This window comes from Dendrobates tinctorius, unplaced genomic scaffold, assembly GCF_039654945.1.
Source record: "Dendrobates tinctorius isolate UK_male_01 unplaced genomic scaffold, ASM3965494v1 ptg000004l, whole genome shotgun sequence".
Classification (NCBI taxonomy): Eukaryota; Metazoa; Chordata; class Amphibia; order Anura; family Dendrobatidae; genus Dendrobates; species Dendrobates tinctorius.
The window spans coordinates 16,062,889-16,088,708 of NW_027361672.1; the positions used below are offsets into that span (position 1 = coordinate 16,062,889).

Consider the following 25,820-nt stretch of genomic DNA (forward strand, 5'->3'; position numbering starts at 1 on the left):
CAGACGTAGAGGATGCCCCCTTGTCCCTGTCACAGGTCTAAGAGTAAAAAGATCATTAGAAAGGTCTTTGTACTGTCCCCGCATATATTTATAAATTGTAATAAGATCACCCCTAAGCCTTCGATTTTCCAAACTAAATAACCCCAAGTGTAATAACCTGTCTTGGTATTGCAGACCCCCCAGTTCCCTAAATAACCTTGGTCGCTCTTCACTGCACCCGCTCCAGTTCAGCTATGTCTTTCTTATACACCGGAGACCAGAACTGTACACAGTATTCTAAGTGTGGTCGCACTAGTGACTTATATAGAGGCAAAATTATGTTCTCCTCATGAGCATCTATGCCTCTTTTAATGCATCCCATTATTTTATTTGCCTTTGCAGCAGCTGCCTGACACTGGCCACTAAATGTGAGTTTGTCGTCCACCCATACACCCAGGTCTTTTTCAGTGACAGTTTTGCCTAGTGTTTTACAATTAAGCACATAATTACACATCTTGTTCATTCTACCCAAGTGCATGACCTTACATTTATCCTCATTAAAGCTCATTTGCCATTCATCAGCCCAAGCTTCTAGTTTACATAAATCCTCCTGTAATATAAAATTGTCCTCCTCTGTATTGATTATCCTGCAGAGTTTAGTGTCACCTGCAAATATTGAAATTCTACTCTCTATGCCCCCTACAAGGTCATTAATAAATATGTTAAAAAGAATCGGGCCCAATACTGACCCCTGTGGTATCCCACTGCTAACCGTGACCCAGTCCGAGTATGCTCCATTAATAACCACCCTTTGTTTCCTATCCCTGAGCCAGCTCTTAACCCACTTACACATATTTTCCCCTATCCCCATTGTTCTCATTATATGTATCAACCTTTTGTGTGGAACCGTATCAAAAGCTTTTGAAAAGTCCATGTACACCGCGTCCACTGCATTCCCTTGGTCCAATCCGGAACTTACCTCTTCATAAAAGCTTATCATGTTGATATTGGGTCATGAGGTTATTCTTCTTCATTTACTCCCGTATAGTATCTCTTAGAAAACCCTCCAGGATTTTACCCACAGTTGAGGTTAAACTTACTGTCCTATAATTTCCAAGTACAGTTTTTGTCCCCTTTGAATATTGACACCACATTTGCTATACGCCAGTCCTGTGGTACATGTGGAAAATGAGGATGAATGAACTCATGAAGATCAACATCCAACACTGCGGAGACACCATCACATGTTTCTCAACGCAGTGATTCTAGAGCAATGCCCCCATCCCTTATGGGAAATATGTAAAAACATGCAAAACACAAGCCGCGGAGATACCATCACATGTTTCTCAACGCAAGCAATGTTTTGGCATAGATGGTTTCCTTCATTGGAGACTGCCCTTCCCGTGGTTGTTCCTTCCCGGGGAAAGACCTGGCTAGTCATTACTTGCATTGAGAAACATGTGATGGTGTCTCCGCGGCTTGTGTTTTGCAAGTCCTGTGGTACAGACCCTGTTATTATGGAATCTTTAAAGATTAAAAATAATGGTCTATCTATGACTGTACTTAATTCCTGCAGTACTCGGGGGTGTATCCCATCCGGGCCCGGGGATTTGTCAATTTTAGTGATTTTTAGATGCCGCCGTACTTCCTGCTGGGTTAAGCAGGTGACATTTAATGGAGAATTTTTATCACTGATCATGTTATCCGTCATGGGATTTTCTTTGTGTAAATACTGTTAAAAAAAGTCATTTAGCATATTGGCTTTTTCCTCATCCTCATCCACCATTTCGCCCAGACTATTTTTAAGGGAGCCAATACTATCATTTTTTAGTTTATTACTATTTATGTAGTAAAAGAATATTTTGGGATTATTTTTACTTTTTCTGGCAATGAGTCTCTCTGTCTCAATCTTTGCTGTCTTGATTTGCTTTTTACAGAATTTATTTAATTTTCTGTATTTATTTAATGCCTCATCACTACCTACTTGCTTTAATTCTCTACATGCTTTCTTTTTGTCACTTATTGCGCCCCTTACAGCTCTATTTAGCCATAGTGGTTTCCTCCTATTTCTAGCATGTTTATTCCCATACGGTATATATTGTGCACAGGTCCTATTCAGGATGCTAATAAATGTCTCCCATTTTCTTTGTGTATTTTTATGTCTCAGGATATCGTCCCAGTTAATTGCACCAAGATCATCTCTCATCCGTTGGAAATTTGCTTTCCTGAAGTTTAGTGTCCTTGTAACCCCTCTACTACACATCCTATTAAAGGATACATGAAAACTTATTATCTTGTGGTCACTATTACCCAAGTGACCCTCAACCCTTACATTTGATATGCGGTCTGGCCTGTTAGTTAATATTAGGTCTAGCAGTGCCCCCCTCTTGTTGGGTCCTGAACCAGTTGTGAAAGGTAATTGTCTCTCATAGTTGTCAAAAACCCATTACCTTTGCTGGAACTGCAGGTTTCGGTTGCCCAATGTATTTCAGGGTAGTTGAAGTCCCCCATAATAATGACTTCTCCTTGAGTCGCAGCTTCATCTATTTGCTTTATGAGGATATTCTCTGTTGCTTCCATTATTTTTGGAGACTTATAACAAACCCCTATCAGTAATTTATTATTTTTCCCCCTCCCCTTATCTCCACCCAAAACAACTCTACATTTTCAATAGATTCACATATATTATCACGCAGGATGGGTTTTAAGGATTATTTTACATATAAACACACGCCTCCCCCTCGCTTATTTGTACGGTCATTTCTGAACAGACTATAGCCCTGTAAATTAACAGCCCACTCATGTCTGTCGTCCAGCAATGTCTCAGATATCCCCACCATGTCATAATTATGTTCCAACAACATTAACTCCAATTCCTCCATTTTGTTGGCGACGCTTCTGGCATTAGTATACATGCACTTTATGTATCTCTCTGTACCTCTTTTCTTTCTTAAATTATTAACTGTTCTAAGCCCACCCCCCATGCCACCCCCAATTTCACTATTTGTGCCCAGGTCTCTATCTGCACTGTCTTCCCTTCCTATAAAAGGAATACCCCCCCCCCCCGTCCCTAGTTTAAACACTCCTCCAACCTTCTAGCCATTTTCTCCCCCAGGCACAGCTGCACCCTCCCCATTGAGGTGCAGCCCGTCCCTAGCGTAGAACCTGTAGCCAACTGAGAAGTAAGCCCAGTTCTCCAGGAACACAAACCCCTCCTTCCTACACCAATCCCTGAGCCACTTATTAACCTCCCTTATCTCCCGTTGTCTCTCTGGCATGGCACGTGGTACAGGAAGTATTTCCGAAAATACCACCTTGGAGGTCCTTGCTTTAAGCTTGCAGGCTAATTCCCTGAAATCATCTTTAAGGACCTTCCACCTACCTCTAACTTTGTCATTTGTGCCAATGTGCACCATGACCGCTGGATCCTCACCAGCTCCTCCCAGTAATCTGTCAACCCGATCAGCGATGTGTCGGACTCGAGCGCCAGGTAGGCAGCACACCGTTCGACGATCTCTGTCTTTGTGACAGATTGCCCTATCTGTTCCCCTAATAATTGAGTCCCCCACTACCAGCACCTGTCTGGCCTGCCCTGCTCTCCTATTTCCCCCTTTACTGGAGCAGACACTCCTCTGCCTTTCAGAGGACATGCCTTGCTGCAGCAGTGCGACTCCTGCACTGACACTCCCCTCATCTGCCAACTTAGCAAACTTATTGGGGTGTGCCAGATCAGGACTAGCCTCCCTGGTGCTCTTCCCTCTACCCCGCCTTCTAACTGTCACCCAGCTTGCTGCTTCACTGTCCTGCAGCTCCAACCTAGCATCCCCCCCATCTATCCCATTGAGTGTCTGCTCAGTGAGCAGAAGACTCCTTTCCATATTGTCTATGGATCTCAGTGTTGCCAGCTGCACATTTAGTTCCAGTATCTGGGCTTCCAAATGCACAACGTGCTCACATCTCCCACAGCAGTATGCACCCTCGACCGGCTGTTCAAGGATTTCATACATGCAGCAAAACGTACACTGGATGGCATTGGCAAGAGTGGAGCACATCCTAATGGGGATTGCACCAGACAGAAAAGATAAGCAAAAATAAATAAAAAGTATTAATAAAATATAACAGTAATTCAGTAATACATCCCTTGGAAACTCCCTGAATCCAAAGTCACTGAATCACAAGTCACACACTTACCACAGTTCGCACTTACGCTCAGGTCACACTCAGCTCGTTCACACTCGCTCAAGCAGAAGATTTAAAAGAGATTTTTTTTTTCCTTTTACCAGCAAACCACCCTGCTGCTCAATGCACTTCCAAATGGAGTTGAGCCCCAACCAGATGCCCCTTATAAACCCCCTTATAATATTGGATGAAAAAAAAAACAGAAATGTAGAAATTTTTGCAAATTTATTAAAATAGAAAAACTGAAATATCACATGGTCATAAGTATTAAGATCCTTTGCTCAGACACTCATATTTAAGTCACATGCTGTCCATTTCCTTGTAATCATCCTTGAGATGGCTCTACTCCTTCATTGGAGTCCAGCTGTATTTAACTAAACTGATAGGACTTGATTTGTAAAGGCACACACATGTCTATATAAGACCTCACAGCTCATAGTGCATGTCAGACCAAATGAGAATCATGAGGTCAAAGGACCTGGCCAAAGAGCTCAGAGACAGAATTGTGGCAAGGCATAGATCTGGCCAAGGTTACAAAAGAATTTTTGAAGTACTAAAGGTTCCTAAGAGCACAGTGGCCTCCATAATCTTTAAATGGAAGAAGTTTGGACCCACCAGAAGTCTTCCTAGAAACTGTGCAATCGTGGGAGAAGAACCTTGGTGAGAGAGGTATAGAAGAACCCCAAGATCACTGTGGCTGAGCTCCACAGATGCAGTAGGGAGATGGGAGAGAGCTCCACAAAGCCAACTCTCACTGCAGCCCTACACCAGTCGTGCCTTTATGGCACAGTGGCCTGACGGAAGCCTCTCCTCAGTGCAAGACATATGAAATCCCGCATAGAGTTTGCTAAAAAAAAACACATGAAGGATTCCCAGATTACGAGATTTAAGATTCTCTGGTCTGATTAGATGAAGATAGAACTTTTTGGTGATAATTCTAAGCGGTATGTGTGGAGAAAACCAGGTATTGCTCATCACCTGCACAATACAATCCCAACAGTGAAACATGGTGGTGGCAGCATCATGCTATGGGGGTGTTTTTCAGCTGCAGGGACAGGACGACTGGTTGCAATTGAAGGAAACATGAATGTGGCCAAGTACAGAGATATACTACATGAAAACCTCTTCTAGAGTGCTCTGGACCTCCGACTTGGCAGAAGGTTCACCTTCCAACAAGACAATGACCTTAAGCACACAGCTAAAATAACAAAGGAGTGGCTTCAGAACAACTCTGTGACCATTCTTGACTGGCCCAGCCCTGATCTAAACCCAAATGAGCATCTCTGGAGAGACTTGAAAATGGCTGTCCACCAACGTTCACCATCCAACCTGATAGAACTGGAGAGGATCTGCAAGGAAGAATGGCACTAGTTTGCAAGATATTAAAGGAAACCTGACAACTGATACATGCTACCTGCTGCACATGTAGCAAGTATCAGCCACTGGCTGTAAGATTACAGCCAGGTATCTTTGACTCTGAAACTCAGCAACATTTCAGAGAAAAAACATATGGTACTTTAAAAGCCGCCAGGGACTAAGCTACAAGGGAGACTAGTTAAAAAAGGCTGGTTCCTAGTGGCTTCTCCCCTCCTACTAACAATGACTCAACCACAGATGGCGCTTGGTGCCCCACGCTTCCAGATCATCTCAGGACCTCTGCCTGGTCCCTGCCAGACCAGACTTCTACATATGGCACTTTAGCCCCTCCTGCATATTCATACTTCCTTGATTTTTTCTTTTTCTCTTGTGCTTTAAGTGAGGTTTGAAAAAGACCCGACATAGGGTCGAAACGTTACCTCAACGCATTATTCCCCTGTGGGGTCTTCAATGAAAAAATTTTTTGCATTGAAAATCAAAATTTCCCAGAGTGCAGGTGTTTTCTCTTCACTGGATGACCTTCTGGACTAAGTTCCAGGTTCAGCTCGCACCTACCTCATATCCACAGAGTGCACGCCTGGTCTGTATCACTACTACCAATGACGGACAGGTTTCTCCTTATACACGCATACAAAGAGAGACCTATCACTCAAGGGTAGCAGGCAGGGAGAAGCCACTGGGGATCAGCCTTTTGACTTGGTTTCCTGTGTGGCTCGGTCCTTGGCAGCTTTTAAGCTATATATTTCTCTGAAACAAGTCAAATATACATAGCTGAAATCATAAAGCTGGTGTCTGATACATGCTCTCCGGTATCAGCTGTTAGGTTTCCTTTAGCACCAGTCTCATTCTGCGTGCTAAATCTTTAGCAGCCAGGGATCTATATGTCAACTGCACACCTTACATTTCTCTAAAGATACAAAAATCTTCTATTTGGCTGCCAATAAGAATATTTTATACAAAAATAAAATAATATCCCCAAACGTGGAGACTAAAGTGTCATCCACATTTCTGACTAAATTCCAGGATAAACAGAGCCTCCCATCACATGGTTACCTGCACAATGGGATGTCCACCAGTTGATGCCTTCACCGCCCCGCGGCTTCCTTCCGTCTCATAATGAGCTCTGTGATGAGTTTTGGGCTGCACTTCAATGCGAAGTTCATAAGGTCCTGACTGCGACGGCAGATGCCAATCAAGGGCAGGCAGCGAAGGGCTGTAATGGAAAAGAACAGCTATTTAACAGCTATTAAATATTAACACAGAGTGTATTATCCCACACCACAGGAATTTGGCACTATTACTTTAGAGACCATGATTAGCAGTCTATCCTTCACTATCTTACATTTAAAATTTCATCAATAGGTCTAATGCCATGACATAAGTAATTTAGAGGCCCGTGAAGTGGCCAAAACCTCTTCCGCCTTCATGAAGATGAATGGCCACTGACGATACACTTGCAACCAGCCTGCTTATGTCAGTGGAAATTATGTGTACATTGCTTCTTTTTCCATGAATCTTACTGCTTTTAATTGTCTTCAGAGAGAGCGTATTAATAAATAAGCAAGTAGTTGATGGAGAAATACTATATTAACAGGAAATATTTATCTATCTGGTTATAGGTGGTCACAGTGGTGCTCCCACTTTTCATCCCACTAGAAATAACTTATTCGCTGAAACCATGATATCCCGTAAAATACTACTACAGGAGAATATTCCTGGAAATATACAGCATCTCATGGAACATGTCCTGTATGAAGGATCTAAAAAGGTAAGAGAAAGAGCTCATATAATGGAGGAATGTCTATATACAGTACATAAAAAAGGCTCCATACTACAGAGCGATGCAACCACTTTTCCATGTGAATTAGCCCTTAAACAAGAGTATAGGATTAGCTGTAACATCAACTGCTTCATCAGCTCATGAATGTGCAGGGCACATGCATAGGAATAATTCCCCACATGTCTGCAGTCAACTGTTCCATATACTTAAAGCGATTTTACACTTTGAAGAGAGTGGACCTTTAATGCTGTAAAACAACAAACAGAGCAGGTACTCACCCTCTCTAGGTTTCCCGAAGCTGCATGGCTTAGTGTTTTGGCTGCAGTGGTTACGTCATATCAGCAGCGCACATTATTACCACTATAGCTTATCACTGAGCTCAGTGACTCTGCTGAGGTAGACGGCATAATCCACTGAGCTCAGTGACTCTGCTGAAGTAGACGGGCACAGTCCATTGAGCTCAGTGACTCTGCTGAGGTAGACGGCACAGTCCACTGAGCTCAGCGACTCTGTTGAGGTAGACGGCACAGTCCACTGAGCTCAGCGTCTCTGCTGAGGTAGACGGCACAGTCCACTGAGCTCAGCGACTCTGTTAAGGTAGACGGCACAGTCCACTGAGCTCAGCGTCTCTGCTGAGGTAGACGGCACAGTCCACTGAGCTCAGCGACTCTGCTGAGGTAGACGGCACAGTCCACTGAGCTCAGCGACTCTGAGGTAGACGGCACAGTCCACTGAGCTCAGCGACTCTGTTGAGGTAGACGGCACAGTCCACTGAGCTCAGCGTCTCTGCTGAGGTAGACGGCACAGTCCACTGAGCTCAGCGTCTCTGCTGAGGTAGACGGCACAGTCCACTGAGCTCAGCGTCTCTGCTGAGGTAGACGGCACAGTCCACTGAGCTCAGCGTCTCTGCTGAGGTAGACGGCACAGTCCACTGAGCTCAGCGACTCTGAGGTAGACGGCAGTCCACTGAGCTCAGCGACTCTGTTGAGGTAGACGGCACAGTCCACTGAGCTCAGCGTCTCTGCTGAGGTAGACGGCACAGTCCACTGAGCTCAGCGACTCTGTTGAGGTAGACGGCACAGTCCACTGAGCTCAGCGTCTCTGCTGAGGTAGACGGCACAGTCCACTGAGCTCAGCGTCTCTGCTGAGGTAGACGGCACAATCCACTGAGCTCAGTGACTCTGCTGAGGTAGACGACACAGTCCACTGAGCTCAGTGACTCTGCTGAGGTAGATGGCACAGTCCACTAAGCTCAGCGTCTCTGCTGAGGTAGACGCACAGTCCACTGAGCTCAGCGACTCTGTTGAGGTAGACGGCACAGTCCACTGAGCTCAGCGTCTCTGCTGAGGTAGACGGCACAGTCCACTGAGCTCAGCGACTCTGTTGAGGTAGACGGCACAGTCCACTGAGCTCAGCGTCTCTGCTGAGGTAGACGGCACAGTCCACTGAGCTCAGCGTCTCTGCTGAGGTAGACGGCACAATCCACTGAGCTCAGTGACTCTGCTGAGGTAGACGACACAGTCCACTGAGCTCAGTGACTCTGCTGAGGTAGATGGCACAGTCCACTAAGCTCAGCGTCTCTGCTGAGGTAGACGCACAGTCCACTGAGCTCGGTGACTATGCTGAGGTAGACGGCACAGTCCACTAAGCTCAGTGACTCTGCTGAGGTAGACGGCACAGTCCACTGAGCTCAGCGTCTCTGCTGAGGTAGACGGCACAATCCACTGAGCTCATTGATTCTGCTGAGGTAGATGGCACAGTGCACTGAGCTCAGTGACTCTGCTGAGGTAGATGGCACAGTCCACTGAGCTCAGTGACTCTGCTGAGGTAGACAGCACAATCCACTGAGCTCAGTGATTCTGCTGAGGTAGACGGCACAGTCCACTGAGCTCAGCGTCTCTGCTGAGGTAGACAGCACAATCCACTGAGCTCAACGACTCTGCTGTGGTAGACTGCACAATCCACTGAGCTCAGCGTCTCTGCTGAGGTAGATAGCACAGTCCACTGAGCTCAGTGACTCAGATAAGGTAAACAGCACAATCCACTGAGTGTCAATGTGGCATCATTGATACAGCCAAATACCGAGACCAGGGCAGTGGTGGGAAGTTGGTGCTGGATCTGGGGAAGGGGAAATTCTTTTCTGTTTGTAATTTTAGGTATTTTACAATGTTTGGCATCTATTTTCCTGAAAGTGGAAAAACTTATTTAAGGTGGTGAGGTAAATAAGATTTGTTAGCTCTTTTCACATTTTAGTAAAACTTTGTATTTCCCAAAATATAATGACTCTGGAGCACTTGTGCTTATAACTCAATATTGTACGGTTCCTCTGCGTATTACCAGTTGGGGAGGGATGTTCTTACACAGTCTGGCATTGTCCAATCTGCTGTAAATGTATAGAAACATGACCCTTTGACAATGAGACAGGTAATACTCTTTTGACAAGTTATTAAAAACAAGATGTCAATTTAATTCTAAATCTAAAGGAATAACAGAAGAACTGCACAAATCGGAGTTCTAACAACAGACGTTCCAGAATCACTATTTTATAGAAAATATTTGCTTACATGAATATAATGTAATTTCTGTAACCAACTATTTTACATGAAAACCTGAGACTCTTTGAATCAAAAAGAATGTATGATTCATTCATTTTTTAATAATGGATCACTTTTACAAACCTAGACTATTAGTCACAATTTAGTCATGTGGTCAGAAAACAAAAAAGGAAATATAGAGAAAAAAGAAGTCCGATTAACTAATGATAAAACCCATAATTACAGAGGATGTTACAAAAAGATCTGTTCAATAGATTTTATGCTTCTTCCTAAAAGATTATATTACAATAAAAAAGACCAAGGCAAAATAGAGAGTTGTAAAAATAGAACATACATAGTCCAGAGGGTTAGCTCTTTTAGTATTTTATATTTATTACTTATTCACTGTATTTGTATAGGCAACCTATCTGTCAAAGTCTAAGATAATGCACTATACTACATAAGTTATACAGTATATCAATGCGATTAAAGGAACTCATGTTCAAGTCCCCCTTGTGAGACTAATAAGTGTTGTAAAAAATAATTATGCAAAACATAAATAAAAGATTTTAAGAGTAAAAAAATCTAACAAAATAAAAAAAAATCACTAAACCATCTCACAAAGATGTCTGTCCAGCCTCTGCTTGACGGCTTCCATTGAAGGAGAACTCTCCACCTCTCGTGGCCGCCTGTTCCACTCATTGATCACCCTCACTGTCAAAAGTTTTTTCTAATATCTAATCTGTATCTTCTCCCTTTAAGTTTCATTCCATTATGTTTCCATGTGCAAATGAGAATAATGATGGTATCCCCCTACACTGTGACATCCCTTCAGATATTTGTAGACAGCTATTAAGTCTCTTAGCCTTCTTTTTTGCAAGCTAAACATTCCCAGATCCTTTAATTGCTCCTTTTTTTGCCTCCTACCAAAAAGTAAATTGAAAAGTGATGAGAAAGTCATATGTGTCAAAAAATAGTACCAATAAAAAATGCAATTTTTTCCGCAGAAAAACAGTCCCTCACACAAAGTCGTCTACAGAAAAATAAAACGTTATGGGTATCAGAACATAGTGAAAAAAAAAAGATTTTTTTTAAATTAGTAAAATATTTTAAAAAATATAAATTTGGTATTGGATTGATCATATTAACATGCAGAATAAAGACAATATGCCAACTCCCGCTATAACAAAAAGTGATGTTTTTTCTTTTTTTTAATAAATAAAATACATTTAGAATTGATATTTTTTACTCATTTTGCCTCCCAAAGAGTGTAATAAAGTGATCAAAAAGTTGCATGCATCAAAAAATGTACAGATTAAAGCTACAGTTTGACACACAAAAAATAAGCAAACAGCTGATGAAAAATTGTAAAATCGTTCTCAGAATATGAATACACAAAAAATATTCTTTCAAAGTGTAAATATATTGTGTAAAATAATAAAATATTTGTACGATAAATGTAATCTTTAACATGTCAGAAACAAAACAGCCAAAATTAAGTTTTTTAAATTCTTTAAAAAAAAGAGTTACCGTATATACTCGAATATAAGTCGAGATTTTCAGCCCAAAAAATTGGGCTGAAAGTCCCCCTCTCGTCTTATATTCGAGTCATATACAAAGGGGGTCAGAGGGGGAGGAGGGGCGGGGGTGTCAGGTCATACTTACCCGTCCTGACGCTGTCGCTTGAGCCCCTAGCTTCTCCCCGTGCTCTCTCTTCCTGCCTTCAGCGGTCACGTGGTGCCGCTCATTAAAACTCATGAATATGCGCATATTAATGAGCGGTATCACAAGACCGCTGAATGCAGGAAGAGAGAGCGCGGAGAAGCTGGGGACTCAAGCGACAGCGTCAGGACGGGTAAGTATAGCGATACTCACCTGTCCTGCGTCCATGGCTGCTTGCTGCTGTCTGTCATCGGTCAGTGACTTCAGACAGCAGAGGGTGCGGTGACGTGGTTAGTGCGAGCCGCGCCCCCTGCAGTCTGAACGTCACTGACTGATGACGTGCAGATAGCGGTGAGCAGCCATGGACGCAGGACAGGTGAGAATCTGACACCCAGCGACGGAGAGGTGAGTGTGTCATTTTTTTTATTTTTACATGCAGCAGCAGCATGGGGGCAGCATATGGGGGAACAATCTATGGAGCTATTTATGGGGGCAGCATATGGGGGAACAATCTATGGAGCTATTTATGGGGGCAGCATATGAGGGAACAATCTATGGAGCTTCTTGTGGGGCAGCATATGGGGGAACAATCTATGGAGCTTCTTCTGAGGACACCATATGGGGGAATAATCTATGGAGCATTTCCCACCCTAGACTTATACTCGAGTCAATAAGTTCTCCCAGTTTTTTGTGGCAAAATTAGGGGGGTCGACTTATACTCGGATCGACTTATACTCGAGTATATACGGTAATAAAGGTATATTCATAAGTTACATGTACTTCAAAAGGATTCCACTGACCAATACAACTAATCCCGAAAAAAGCAATTCCTCAAAAGACTATGTCTCCAAAAATAATAAAAGTAAAGACTCCTGGAAAGTAACAATAAAAAGCAGAACAAAAATGACCTGTTATAATAGCCAAAACTGGCTGGACACCAAGGGATCTTGCTACATTACTGAAAATAAGAAGCCAAACCGAGAAGCTCCATTTCCAGACACATGTTTCAGGGTTTTTGCTCCTCGTCAGTGCAAAGCCAGTTGGGTAAAAATTATCTGAGTACACAAATCCTCAAGGGTGCCCAAACTTTTGCATTGGCACATTTTCCTCTTTGTAATTTTTAAAAATAAATAATGACTATATAAATATATTTATATCTTGACCTGGTGTGCCCACACTATTACATGCCACTTTGTGTGTGTGTGTATATACATATATATATATATATATATATATATATATACATATATATATATATATATATATATATATATATAGTCATATGTTAAAGTTTGGGCACCCCTATTAATGTTAACCTTTTTTCTTTATAACAATTTTGGTTTTTGCAACAGCTATTTCAGTTTCATATATCTAATAACTGATGGACTCAGTTATATTTCTGGATTCAAATGAGGTTTATTGTACTAACAGAAAATGTGCAATCTGCATTTAAACAAGATTTGACCGGTGCAAAAGTATGGGCACCCTTATCATTTTCTTGATTTGAACACTCCTAACTACTTTTTACTGACTTCCTGAAGCACTAAATTGGTTTTGTAACCTCATTGAGCTTTGAACTTCATAGCCAGGTGTATCAAATCATGAGAAAAGGTATTTAAAGTGGCCACTTGCAAGTAGTTCTCCTATTTGATTCTCCTATGAAGAGTGGCATCATGGGCTCCTCAAAACAACTCTCAAATGATCTGAAAACAAAGATTATTCAACATAGCTTTTCAGGGGAAGGATACAAAAAGTTGTCTCAGAGATTTAACCTGTCAGTTTCCACTGTGAGGATCATAGTAAGGAAATGGAAGAACACAGGTACAGTTCTTGTTAAGCCCAGAAGTGGCAGGTCAAGAAAAATATCAGAAAGGCAGAGAAGAAGAATGGTGAGAACAGTCAAGGACAATCCACAGACCACCTCCAAAGACCTGCAGCATCATCTTGCTGCAGATGGTGTCACTGTGCATCGGTCAACAATACAGCGCACATTGCACAAGGAGAAGCTGTATGGGAGAGTGATGCGAAAGAAGCCGTTTCTGCAAGCACGCCACAAACAGAGTCGCCTGAGGTATGCAAAAGCACATTTGGACAAGCCAGTTACATTTTGGAAGAAGGTCCTGTGGACTGATGAAACAAAGATTGAGTTGTTTGGTCATACAAAAAGGCGTTATGCATGGAGGCTAAAAAACACAGCATTCCAACAAAAAAAATTGCTACCCACAGTAAAATTTGGTGGAGGTTCCATCATGCTTTGGGGCTGTGTTGCCAATGCCAGCACCGGGTATCTTGTTAAAGTTGAGGGTCGCATGGATTCAACTCAGTATCAGCAGATTCTTGACAATAATGTGCAAGAATCAGTGACGAAGTTGAAGTTACGCAGGGGATGGATATTTCAGCAAGACAATGATCCAAAACACTGCTCCAAATCTACTCAGGCATTCATGCAGAGGAACAATTACAATGTTCTGGAATGGCCATCCCAGTCCCCAGACCTGAATATCATTGAACATCTGTGGGATTATTTGAAGCGGGCTGTCCATGCTCGGCGACCATCAAACTTAATTGAACTGGAATTGTTTTGTAAACAGGAATGGTCACAAATACCTTCATCCAGGATCCAGGAACTCATTAATAGCTACAGGAAGCGACTAGAGGCTGTTATTTTTGCAAAAGGAGGATCTACGAAATATTAATGTCACTTTTATGTCGAGGTGCCCATACTTTTGCACCGGTCAAATTTTGTTTAAATGCAGATTGCACATTTTCTGTTAGTGCAATAAACCTCATTTGAATCCAGAAATATAACTGAGTCCATCAGTTATTAGGTATATGAAACTGAAATAGCTGTTGCAAAAACCAAAATTGTTATAAAGAAAAAAGGTTAACATTAATAGGGGTGCCCAAACTTTAACATATGACTGTATATGACTCATTGTCAGTTATCACAAACGACTGATTGCAGTTGTTGCTGATAAGGGTGGCTTAACTAGTTATTAGGCTTATCACACAGGGCCCTGTAGGTTTAGATTTCCTTCTCCCTTAATAATAAAGTCCTTCATTTAAAAACTGCATTTTATGTTTACTTGTGTTATCTTTGTCTAATATTTAAAATTGTTTGGTGATTTGAAACATTTAAGTGTGACAAACATGCAAAAGAATAGGAAATCAGGACGGGCAAACACTTTTTCACACAACTGTAAATAAATATATAAATATATACAGTACAGTCCAAAAGTTGGAACACAACTTCGCATTCAAAGAGTTTTCTTTATTTTCATGACTATGAAAATTGTAGATTCACTCTGAAGACATCAAAACTATGAATTAATACATGTGGAATTATATAATGAACAAAAAGTGTTAAACAACTGAAAATACTGTGTCTTATATTCTAGGTTCTTCAAAGTAGCCACTTTTTGTTTTGATTACTGCTTTGCACACTCTTGGCATTCTTTTGATGAGCTTCAAGAGGTAGTCACCATAAATGGTTTTCACTTCACAGGTGTGCCCTGTCAGGTTTAATAAGTGGGTATCTTGCCTTATAAATGGGGTTGGGACCATCAGTTGTGTTGTGCAGAAGTCTGGTGGATACAGAGTTGATAGTCCTACTGAATAGACTGTTAGAATTTGTATTATGGCAAGAAAAAAGCAGCTAAGTAAAGAAAAACGAGTGGCCATCATTACTTTACGAAATGAAGGTCAGTTAGTCCGAAAAATTGGGAAAACTTTGAAAGTGTCCCAAAGTGCAGTGGCAAAAACCATCAAGCGCTACAAAGAAACTGGCTCACATGAGGACCACCACAGGAAAGGAAGACCAAGAGTCACCTCTCCTGTGGAGGATAAGTTCATCCGAGTCACCAGCCTCAGAAATCGCAAGTTAACAGCAGCTCAGATTAGAGACCAGGTCAATGCCACACAGAGTTCTAGTAGCAGACACATCTCTACAACAACTGTTAAGAGGAGACTTTGTGCAGCAGGCCTTTATGGTAAAATAGCTGCTAGGAAACCACTGCTAAGGACAGGCAACAAGCAGAAGAGACTTGTTTGGGCTAAAGAACACAAGGAATGGACATTAGACCAGTGGAAATCTGTGCTTTGGTCTGATGAGTCCAAATTTGAGAACTTTGGTTCCAACCACCGTGTCTTTGTGCGACGCCGAAAAGGTGTTTCACACTTTTTTATATAATTCCACATGTGTTAATTCATAGTTTTGATGCCTCCAGAGTGAATCTACAATTTTCATAGTCATGAAAATGAAGTAAATTCTTTGAATGAGAAGGTGTGTGTCTGTACTGTGTGTGTATATATATATATATATATATATATATATATATATATCCAACAATGTAGACCAGCTCACTCCTGTGAACCACCTGGAACCTCAGCTGACCTGGTTAACTCCGTTGTCCCCGGATCTGGATGTAGGAGTCCATCCATACAAATGTGAACAACGACAAAGCAAAGTCCAGCAATAACGTGAGCAATCCAGGATGCTGTTAAAAATTTTTTTCTTTTTATTCATAAATCCATTAAAATGCAATGGTCCAAGCAGATCAAAACAGCAATAACGCAGGAAAGTCGTTAATCTGGACCGTGAAGAAGGCGGGTTCTACCGCTGAATCGCGTAGTACTATCTGCACGACTTTCCTGCGTTATTGCTGTTTTGAACTGCTTGGACCATTGCATTTTAATGGATTTATGAATAAAAAGAAAAAAATTTTTAACAGCATCCTGGATTGCTCACGTTATTGCTGGACTTTGCTTTGTCGTTGTTCATATATATATATATATATATATATATATATATATATATATATATATGTATATACACACACAGTGAAGGAAATAATTATTTGAACCCTTGATGATTTTGTAAACATGAACAGTCTAAAATAAAATCCAGAAAATCACATTGCAGAAATTATATTCTGTAAATTTATTTGCATTTTGCAGTGAGAAATAAGTATTTGATCCCCTACCAACTATTAAGAGTTCTGGCTCCTACAGACCAGTTAGACTCTCCTAATCAAGTCATTACCTGCATTAAAGACAGCTGTCTTACATAGTCACCTTTATAAAAGACTTCTGTCCACAGACTCAATTAATCAGTCAGAATCTAACCTCTACAACAAGGGCAAGACCAAAGAGCTTTATAAGGACGTCAGGGACAAGATCATAGACCTGCCCAAAGCTGGAATGGGCTACAAAACCATAAAGAGCGTTCTGGATGAGAAGGAGAAAACTGTTGGTGCAATACTAAGAAAATGGAAGAAATACAAAATGACTGTCAATCGACATCAATCTGGGGCACCATGCAAAATTTCTCCTCGTGGGGTATCCTTGATCATGAGGAAGGTGAGAGATCAGCCTAAAACTAGACGGGAGGAACTTGTTAATGATCTCAAGGCAGCTGGGACCACAGTCACCAAGAAAACCATTGGTAACACATTACACCGTAAAGGTTTAAAATCCTGCAGTGCCCGCAAGGGCCTCCTGCTCGAAAAAGCACATGTGCAGGCCTGTCTGAAGCTTGCCAATGAACACCTGGATGATTCTGTGAGTGATTTGGAGAAGGTGCTGTGGTCAGATGAGACAAAAATTGAGCTCTTTGGCATTAACTCAACTCGCTGTGTTTGGAGGAAGAGAAATGCTGCCTATGACACAAGTAACACCATCCCCACTGTCAAGCATGGAGGTTGAAACATGTTTTGGGGTGTTTCTCTGCTAAGGGCACAGGACTACTTCACCGCCTCAATGGGAAAATGGATGCAGCCATGTACCTTAAATCCTGAGTGACAACCTCCTTCCCTCCATCAGGACATTAAAAATGGGTTGTGGCTGGGTCTTCCAGCAAGACAATGACCTAAAACATACAGCCAAGGCAATAAAGGAGTGGCTCAAAAAAAGCACATTAAGGTCATGGAATGGTCTAGCCGGTCTCTAGAACTTAATCCCACAGAAAACTTAAGGAGGGGGTTGAATTTCGGAGTTGCCAAGTGACAGCCTCAAAATGTTAATGATTTAGAGATGATCTGCAAAGAGGAGTGGACCAAAATTCCTCCTGACGCGTGCGCAAACCTCATCATCTACAAAATGTCTGACTGCTGTGCTTGTCAACAAGGGTATCGCAACCAAGTATTGTCTTGTTTGTCAGAGGGATCAAATACTTATTTCTCACTGCAAAATGCAAATAAATTTATATAATTTATACAATGTGATTTTCTGGATTTTATTTTTGATATCCTATCTCTCAATGTTAAAATTAACCGACCCTTAAAATTATAGACTCTTCATGTCTTAATGTTAGTGGGCAAACTTACAAAATCAACAAGGGATCAAATACTCATTTCCATTGCTGTGCATATATATATATATATATATATATATATATATATATATATATATATATACACCGTTGTGGCCAAAAGTATTGACACCCCTGCAATTCTGTCAGATAATACTCAGTTTCTTCCTGAAAATGATTGCAAACACAAATTCTTTGGTATTATTATCTTCATTTAATTTGTCTTAAATGAAAAAACGCAAAAGAGAATGAAGCAAAAAGCAAAACATTGATCATTTCACACAAAACTCCAAAAATGGGCCAGACAAAAGTATTGGCACCCACAGCCTAATACTTGGTTGCACAACCTTTAGCCAAAATAACTGCGACCAACCGCTTCCGGTAACCATCAATGAGTTTCTTACAATGCTCTGCTGGAATTTTAGACCATTCTCCTTTGGCAAACTGCTCCAGGTCCCTGATATTTGAAGGGTGCTCAAACTGCCATATTTAGATCTCTCCACAGGTGTTCTATGGGATTCAGGTCTGGACTCATTGCTGGCCACCTTAGAAGTCTCCAGTGCTTTCTCTCAAACCATTTTCTAGTGCTTTTTGAAGTGTGTTTTGGGTCATGTCCTGCTGGAAGACCCATCACCACTGAGGGAGACCCAGCTTTCTCACACTGGGCCCTACATTATGCTGCAAAATTTGTTGGTAGTCTTCAGACTTCATAATGCCATGCACACGGTCAAGCAGTCCAGTGCCAGAGGCAGCAAAGCAACCCCAAAACATCAGGGAACCTCCGCCATGTTTGACTGTAGGGACCGTGTTTTTTTCTTTGAATGCCTCTTTTTTTCTCCTGTAAACTCTATGTTGATGCCTTTGCCCAAAAAGCTCTACTTTTGCCTCATCTGACCAGAGAACATTCCTCCAAAACGTTTTAGGCTTTTTCAGATAAGTTTTGGCAAACTTCAGCCTGGCTTTTTTATGTCTCGGGGTAAGAAGTGGGGTCTTCCTGTGTCTCCTACCATACAATCCCTTTTCATTCAGACGCCGACGGATAGTACGGGTTGACATTGTTGTACCCTCGGACTGCAGGGCAGCTTGAACTTGTTTGAATGTTAGTCGAGGTTCTTTATCCAACATCCGCACAATCTTGCGTTGAAATCTCTTGTCATTTTTTCTTTTCCGTCCACATCTAGGGAGGTTAGCCACAGTGCCATAGGCTTTAAACTTCTTGATGACACTGCGCACGGTAGACACAGGAACATTCAGGTCTTTGGAGATGGACTTGTAGCCTTGAGATTGCTCATGCTTCCTCACAATTTGGTTTCTCAAGTCCTCAGACAGTTCTTTGGTCTTCTTTGTTTTCTCCATGCTCAATGTGGTACACACAAGGACACAGGACAGAGGTTGAGTCAACTTTAATCCATGTCAACTGGCTGCAAGTGTGATTTAGTTATTGCCAACACCTGTTAGGTGCCACAGGTAAGTTACAGGTGCTGTTAATTACACAAATTAGAGAAGCATCACATGATTTTTCGAACAGTGCTAATACTTTTGTCCACCCTCTTTTTTATGTTTGGTGTGGAATTATATCCAATTTGGCTTTAGGACAATTCTTTCTGTGTTTTTTCATTTAAGACCAATTAAATGAAGATAATAATACCAAAGAATTTGTGTTTGCAATCATTCTCAGGAAAAAACTGAGTATTATCTGACAGAATTGCAGGGGTGTCAATACTTTTGGCCACAACTGTATATATATATATATTACTGATAGAATAATTTTATTTATTTATTATACACCTCAAATTTTAGTAAAAACCCATTATAGGTACCAGAAGGAAGTAAGGTCACAGCCCAGCTTTGAAACAATATAGAGAGATCACTCCATTACGTCGTCTCTGACCCTAGTGACGTATCGAGTCTATTTAAAATAATGCTATACATGAGTATGCTGATAGACATTCATGGTGGAAGGAAGTTTATCTAGAAAAATGAGATTAACAAAATAGCTCACATTTCTATCTTGTATTTGCTTTCAGCAGGCCGGAGCAAAAGTTATTGAGGTCAGATGGAAACATATTGAATGGGAGCAGGAAACATATTGGGAACAAACCACTGGAAACCTGTACAATCAAAATCTGAATAAAATCCATTCCACTAAAGCTCGCCGCTGCTCGAATTTTCCTAGAAAACAAATATGTAAACGATCAGAAGCATTCTGTCTGTCAAGCCAGATCTAATCTTTTGTTGAGATAATGTTGGAGTCAACATAAAAAAAAAGCTTTAAGGGGACAGTGCCAGGTATAGTATACACCCAACCAAGGAAGTTACCACATAGATCGGCATATTTGTAGATATTATGGTAAGCCTGGGTTTGGACTTCTTTCATCCATTATCACCTTACTGGTATTGTGAGAGTTATGGCTGAAACGTGTTTTCTATGGACAGTTGGGAATGACCGGTGAATGCAACGACCATGCTACTGCTATACTCTCTATTTTCAGAACAGACTACCTTTTTTGTAAGTCATGACCAAGTGAACAAAGCTTCACGACCCCCGCCCAGGCCTGAATACACACTACACCTCAGTAAGTATTTTGGTTATAGTGACATAATGGCACACGTTACATTTTGCACAGGATGTCACAGAGGCCGATAACTGCATCTGCTAATTGCTTGTCCTATAGTCACTTGACATTGCAGGAGAACAGGTGATTGCTTGTTAAATAATAAAAAATCCACAAGGTCCAAATGCCGTCTTGGCGACCCCATGTGACCTTGCCCTTAGAGATCAGTGGTAATGGTGTAATAGTTTTGCAATCATGAAGGGCTCATGCACACAGGCATGTTATGGCGGGGCGAGAGCTAGTTTCATGAAAGGCTTTCCTGATCTGACAAAACAATACTGGAAGGTCTGGGTAATGATAGGCAGCAAGGCAATATATTAGATCACAGTAAGTGGAAATTTCTTGACTATATGACTATGTTTATAAGACATTTATAATGCCTTTCCTACATTTTTTGCAAGCAGATCTATGTTGTGCTGCAGAGCTGCAGAAAAGGTGAGATTGTTCGTAGTTCAAATTTGACAGTTTCGCAGAATTTTCCCGGAACATTTAATGCGAGTTGAATAAATTTGCTGAGATTCACAATACTAAAAGGCCTCTAACTGCCCAGAAAATATCGGTATAATATTCTGAAGTCTCCTAGGAGTGTATTGAACCATATCAACACAGCCTTAGTAATTTCCAAGTTCCCCAACCTAGTAGGCTTGGTGTACACAGATGGTAAACAGTGGTGGAAGCAACGATTTCTCTTTTGAATGTAAAAAAATAAATAATGCTTGTCCGTTTACAAAGCAAGAAGCACACGTTCTGGGATCCACAAGTCTTGGATTCAGGATTTTGCTTTATTAGCAAAACTAGCATTTAATACTGACAGGTTTAACCAATTATATAAAAAGTCAAAGACACATATTGTCGGGTACTACACACAGGACAGATCAACGCGTTTCGATGTGCATCTTACTCGTGCGTAAGACACATGTCGAAACGCGATGATCTGTCCTAACTGTGTGTAGTGCCTGACAAAATGTGTCTTCAATCACAGAGAGTTCAAATTGATGGGGTCCTGTGAATTTTAGGTAATTCGACTCAAAGTCAATCCTTCAGAGATTAATCTGGTCATCTCTATACAAAAGCTATCATGATATCAGATATTTAATCATGTATGCGCCAGTGTAAACTAATTAACTTCCATAGTTTATTTTATTTTTAATAGTGGTATTTAGACCATGCTGTCCTCATACAAGACAGGTGGTCTCATAATCCTCTGTAACAACTGAGTAGATATGTTATGATACCAAATGACATATCACCATGTCTAGCTTTGACAAATGACCAGAAGCTATTAACTTCACACTTTTACCAAATATATCACAATTTTATACAAAAAAAAAGAAAACAGATCCTATCAAAAGTACATACCATGTGCCGAGATAGATTTTGATCACTTTGTTTTCCTAACCCAAGATTTGTATAGAAATATGTAAATTAATTAACTGTATTCAGTGAAAAACAATCTGCACTGAGAAAGTGTAAGAAACCTATGGTTCTTATTTTGTACAAAGCATATAGTGTCTGATATGGAATCATTGTTAGCTCTTCTTTTATATTAAGAGCTTAAAAAGTAAATCCATTTTAGTGAAGATATGAATAAGTACAAGATTGGACGTGGTCAGGCTAACCAGACTGACGACATCTATTTGATACATTGTCAACATCATTCTGTAAAAAGTTTGATATCAAAGCCTAACTTGTCATTTGTTCACCCAGCCCCTTTATTTTTATGACGCTTTGGGATATCTGTTTTTCTGTTGGACTAATGTGCAGACTCACAAACTTTTACTGGTTACCAGTTTGGTACGTGAAAAAGCGGCAGCTGCTCCATGTCATGTGAGATGTAAACACCCAAATCCAGAAGTTGCGATGCCCTCCAATGTAATCCACGGCTCGCAGCACAGATAGTCTTCTCCCTATGCATACTTTCCTTTTTCAGTGTCACTGTATTATGTGACTTGTACACAAGTAGAGTCTTTAATTTGTTGATAAGGAAATTTCCATCTGTCGGCTGATATTATGGGGGCAGCGCTGGGGTCCTGGGTTCATATCCCACCAAGGACAACATCTGCAAGGAGTTTGTATGTTTTCCCCCATGTTTGCATGGGTTTCCTCCGGGTACTATGGTTTCCAAAGACATACTGATAAGGAATTTAGATTGTGAGCCCCATCGGGGACAGCAATGATAATGTCTGTAAAGTGCTTCGGAAAAAGGTAGCGCTATATAAAGATTATTATTATTATTATGCAACTGACAAGATATTTTCAATTTCTTGTTTTTCATGTTTGTCGGTATCTGATGTCAAAGGCGCACAATTCTACAAGGCTCTGCCATCCCCTCTGATCACTAATTGCCAGTCCAGGAAGGATGGTTAAGACTTCAGAAGCTAAACAGAAGTAAGGCCTCATTCAGACTTCCGTGATTGTTCATCAGTGTTTTTCATCCCAGTTTCATCAACGTTTGGTAAGTGTGTCAGCTTTTACCATAACATAGTAACATAGTAACATAGTTAATAAGGTTGAAGGGAGACTTTAAGTCCATCTAGTTCAACCCATATCCTATCCTAACTTGCCCTAACATGTTGATCCAGAGGAAGGCAAAAAAAACCCCATGTGGCAACAAGTAAGCTTCACATTGGGGAAAAAAATTCCTTCCTGACTCCACATACGGCAATCAGACTTAATAAGCGATTTTCATGTATGGAAAAAACAATTTTAAAGCTTCTCCTACATGTTACAATGTTAATCATGGACAGCACATAGACTACACTCTGATGCCTATACTATATGTGTGCTGTCCACGATTTTCACAGGCCCATAGGCTTCTAAAGGGTAACTATGATCCATTACCAGACTCAAAAACGAACATGGAACATGTTCCCATGATGTTTGCACGGTCACACGGTCCACAAAAAGCATGCATATGTGAACAGTCCCAAGTTATAATGGGTACGAGTTCTATCCATGAAGAAGATGTATGAGAAAAACAGAAGTTTGAATGAGACCTAATAGTAATTCTATGCAAGAAAATACAGATGAAACCCGTACTTGATCATTACTGCTATCCTCTGTATGCAAGGACATGGGTGAAAAAAATGAAGCTTTTAAGATGACGGTGTAAAAATGGATACAGTCCAAACGTGAAAAATAGTATCTGGAGCAGGATTTTTAAATACCGCTTTAAAAAACTCAAGGGAACCTATTCTTTTAACCAAAGGGTAACATCCTATTCTACTGAGGACCTAGCACATTGATACATTACATGCAGAAGCCACTTATCTAAATGAAGGCTGTGCACTGCTTCGTTAAGCCAGTGGCGGCGCTGTAGTAGTATTAAACCCCTGCTATCCCTTTCCTTATCAGTCTACAGCTAACTGTTTGGGGTGCCAGCAGAAAAAAGGAAAAACATCTACTTCTATTGTTTTTTAAACCGAATCCAAGTTTTGATCCAAAAAAAAAAAAGCATTAAGGGACCAGGTATAAACCAATTTTAGATGGCTTACTTGCACTTTTTATTGACGGACAAACTTTCTTTTTTTATCCATGCACATTGTCACATGGACAACACGTTATAAGAGAACCCGCCAGGTCTTCCGATGTGTCTGTTTAGTAAATACTTGTACCCCTCATGTGACACTAATTCTGGAGAATCTCTAGGTATAATTCTGTGGAGAACAGTTCTTCTGCTATTCCTCCTAGAAATGTATAAATGAATCCAAAACTGGGTGTTAAAAAGAGGTGTGTCCCTGAAAAGTCAGCACTGATTGGACAATCAGGCTGTATCTAAGCATACTCCCCGCCTATTAACACCTAGTTGTCAATTTATTCATAAAAAAAATAACAGGAAAAGTGCAAATTTTTAGGAAAGATGCTAAGATGCTCCAGAATTGTTAACTTTATGGAAATACAGGCATTTATTAAAATATTGGAGAGTCGACAAGTCCTCTTTAAAGAGAATCTATCACCAGTGATCCTCCTATTTTCTTTTGATGCATAGTTAGCCTCCGGCGGCATTAAGTGAAAGATTACATTAATTATCCCCAGATCTTGAGGACGTGAAAAAAAGAGGATGTTACATTTGGATTGCAGCAAAATAATTCACATTTAACAATATTTTATTCACAATTGAAATCTCTTAATTTTTTTCAATCTGAGGTGCCAAGGGTTTATAGGAAAATTATGCGGAAAGTACTGGGCATGACAGGAACAGCAGCGCTAATTTCAGAGGCGAGTTGGCATATTTGCGTGTTAGGTTCACAGTGTTTAACAGTGTTAAACATTTTTACACCTTTTTACACTATTTAGAAAGTAATTTTTTTGAGAGGCTAACTGCAGTATTTGTCAATTAGAGAAACTTTACCATCCCTGTTTATTTGGACTCCAACTTAGACTAATGTGTACCCGACCAGGAGCTTTAAAGGTGTCATCCGGTTAAAAGAAGTTATCACCTATCTAAGGGATAGGTGGGAACTTGCTGCTCAGTTACACCGAAGGGACCAGCACCAAGCGGCAGATTAGGGAACCTTGACCTCCGATAGAGAACTTTAGTCTGTGGCAGATCGACACCCAACCGAAGCTCCATTAATTTCTTATGACGCTGCCATTAAAGTCAAGTTCAGCGCTGAGCCACGCCATAGAGAATGACTAGAGTGCAGGTCACTTATGTGCACTGCTGATCCATCCTTATTGGGATACATGTTTCCCGTTATGATTGGTGCTTGTCCGAGTGGTCGGCTTCCCATCGATCTACATATTATCACCTATTCTGTGGATAGGCTATAACTTTTTTAACCGGACAAATCCTGTAATTGGTTTAATAGCTATAAAGTATCTGATAGTCTCCATTTAACTATGAAATCTGTACCAATGTCCCCAATTTCTGACTTCTTCTCTTGGTCACTTTCGCATTTGTTCTGACATTTTCAGAAGACTTTTGACATGCCTTCTCCATGCTGCAGACAAACAGAAGGATGGCTGTTTTAGGTAATAAAATGAGTGATACAATCAACCTCCTTCAAGCAGGTTGCCAACAGAGGAGAGAGGGGGCAAACTCTGTCTGAATCAGAATGAAAGGTGAAATGGGCCTTCCCGATCGTGGAACCACAACAAGCTTTACGGCCAACCAGCAGTAGAGATCTTATGACAAAAGTATCTTATTCTTCTTTATTCATTTCTATTTGTAAATCAAGCAAACATTTTTTTATGTCACCTGACAACCTGATAACATTTTATATGCACATAAGAAAAAATGCCTGGTGGGAACATAAGAAAAAACTATTTCTCATATATACCCACATGTAGTCTTACGATTTTTGTTTGCATGAGTTACATAGGTCCAGATGTGGAATGTAGGAAGATCAATTTGAGTAATGTAAATATTTGACACCTTCGACTTC

The 25,820-nt window shown here is 40.8% G+C and overlaps 1 protein-coding gene across 8 annotated transcripts in view; it reads right to left on the reverse strand.

Moving 5' to 3' along the window:
- NFATC1 (nuclear factor of activated T cells 1) overlaps positions 1-25,820 on the reverse strand; it is a 241,370-nt gene that overhangs the window by 169,768 nt on the left and 45,782 nt on the right. For all 8 annotated transcript variants that reach the window (XM_073566385.1, XM_073566381.1, XM_073566393.1 and 5 more), the window contains exon 3: positions 6,589-6,748. In XM_073566385.1, the coding sequence (XP_073422486.1) occupies positions 6,589-6,748 (160 nt within the window). The remainder of the gene's footprint in view (positions 1-6,588; positions 6,749-25,820) is intronic.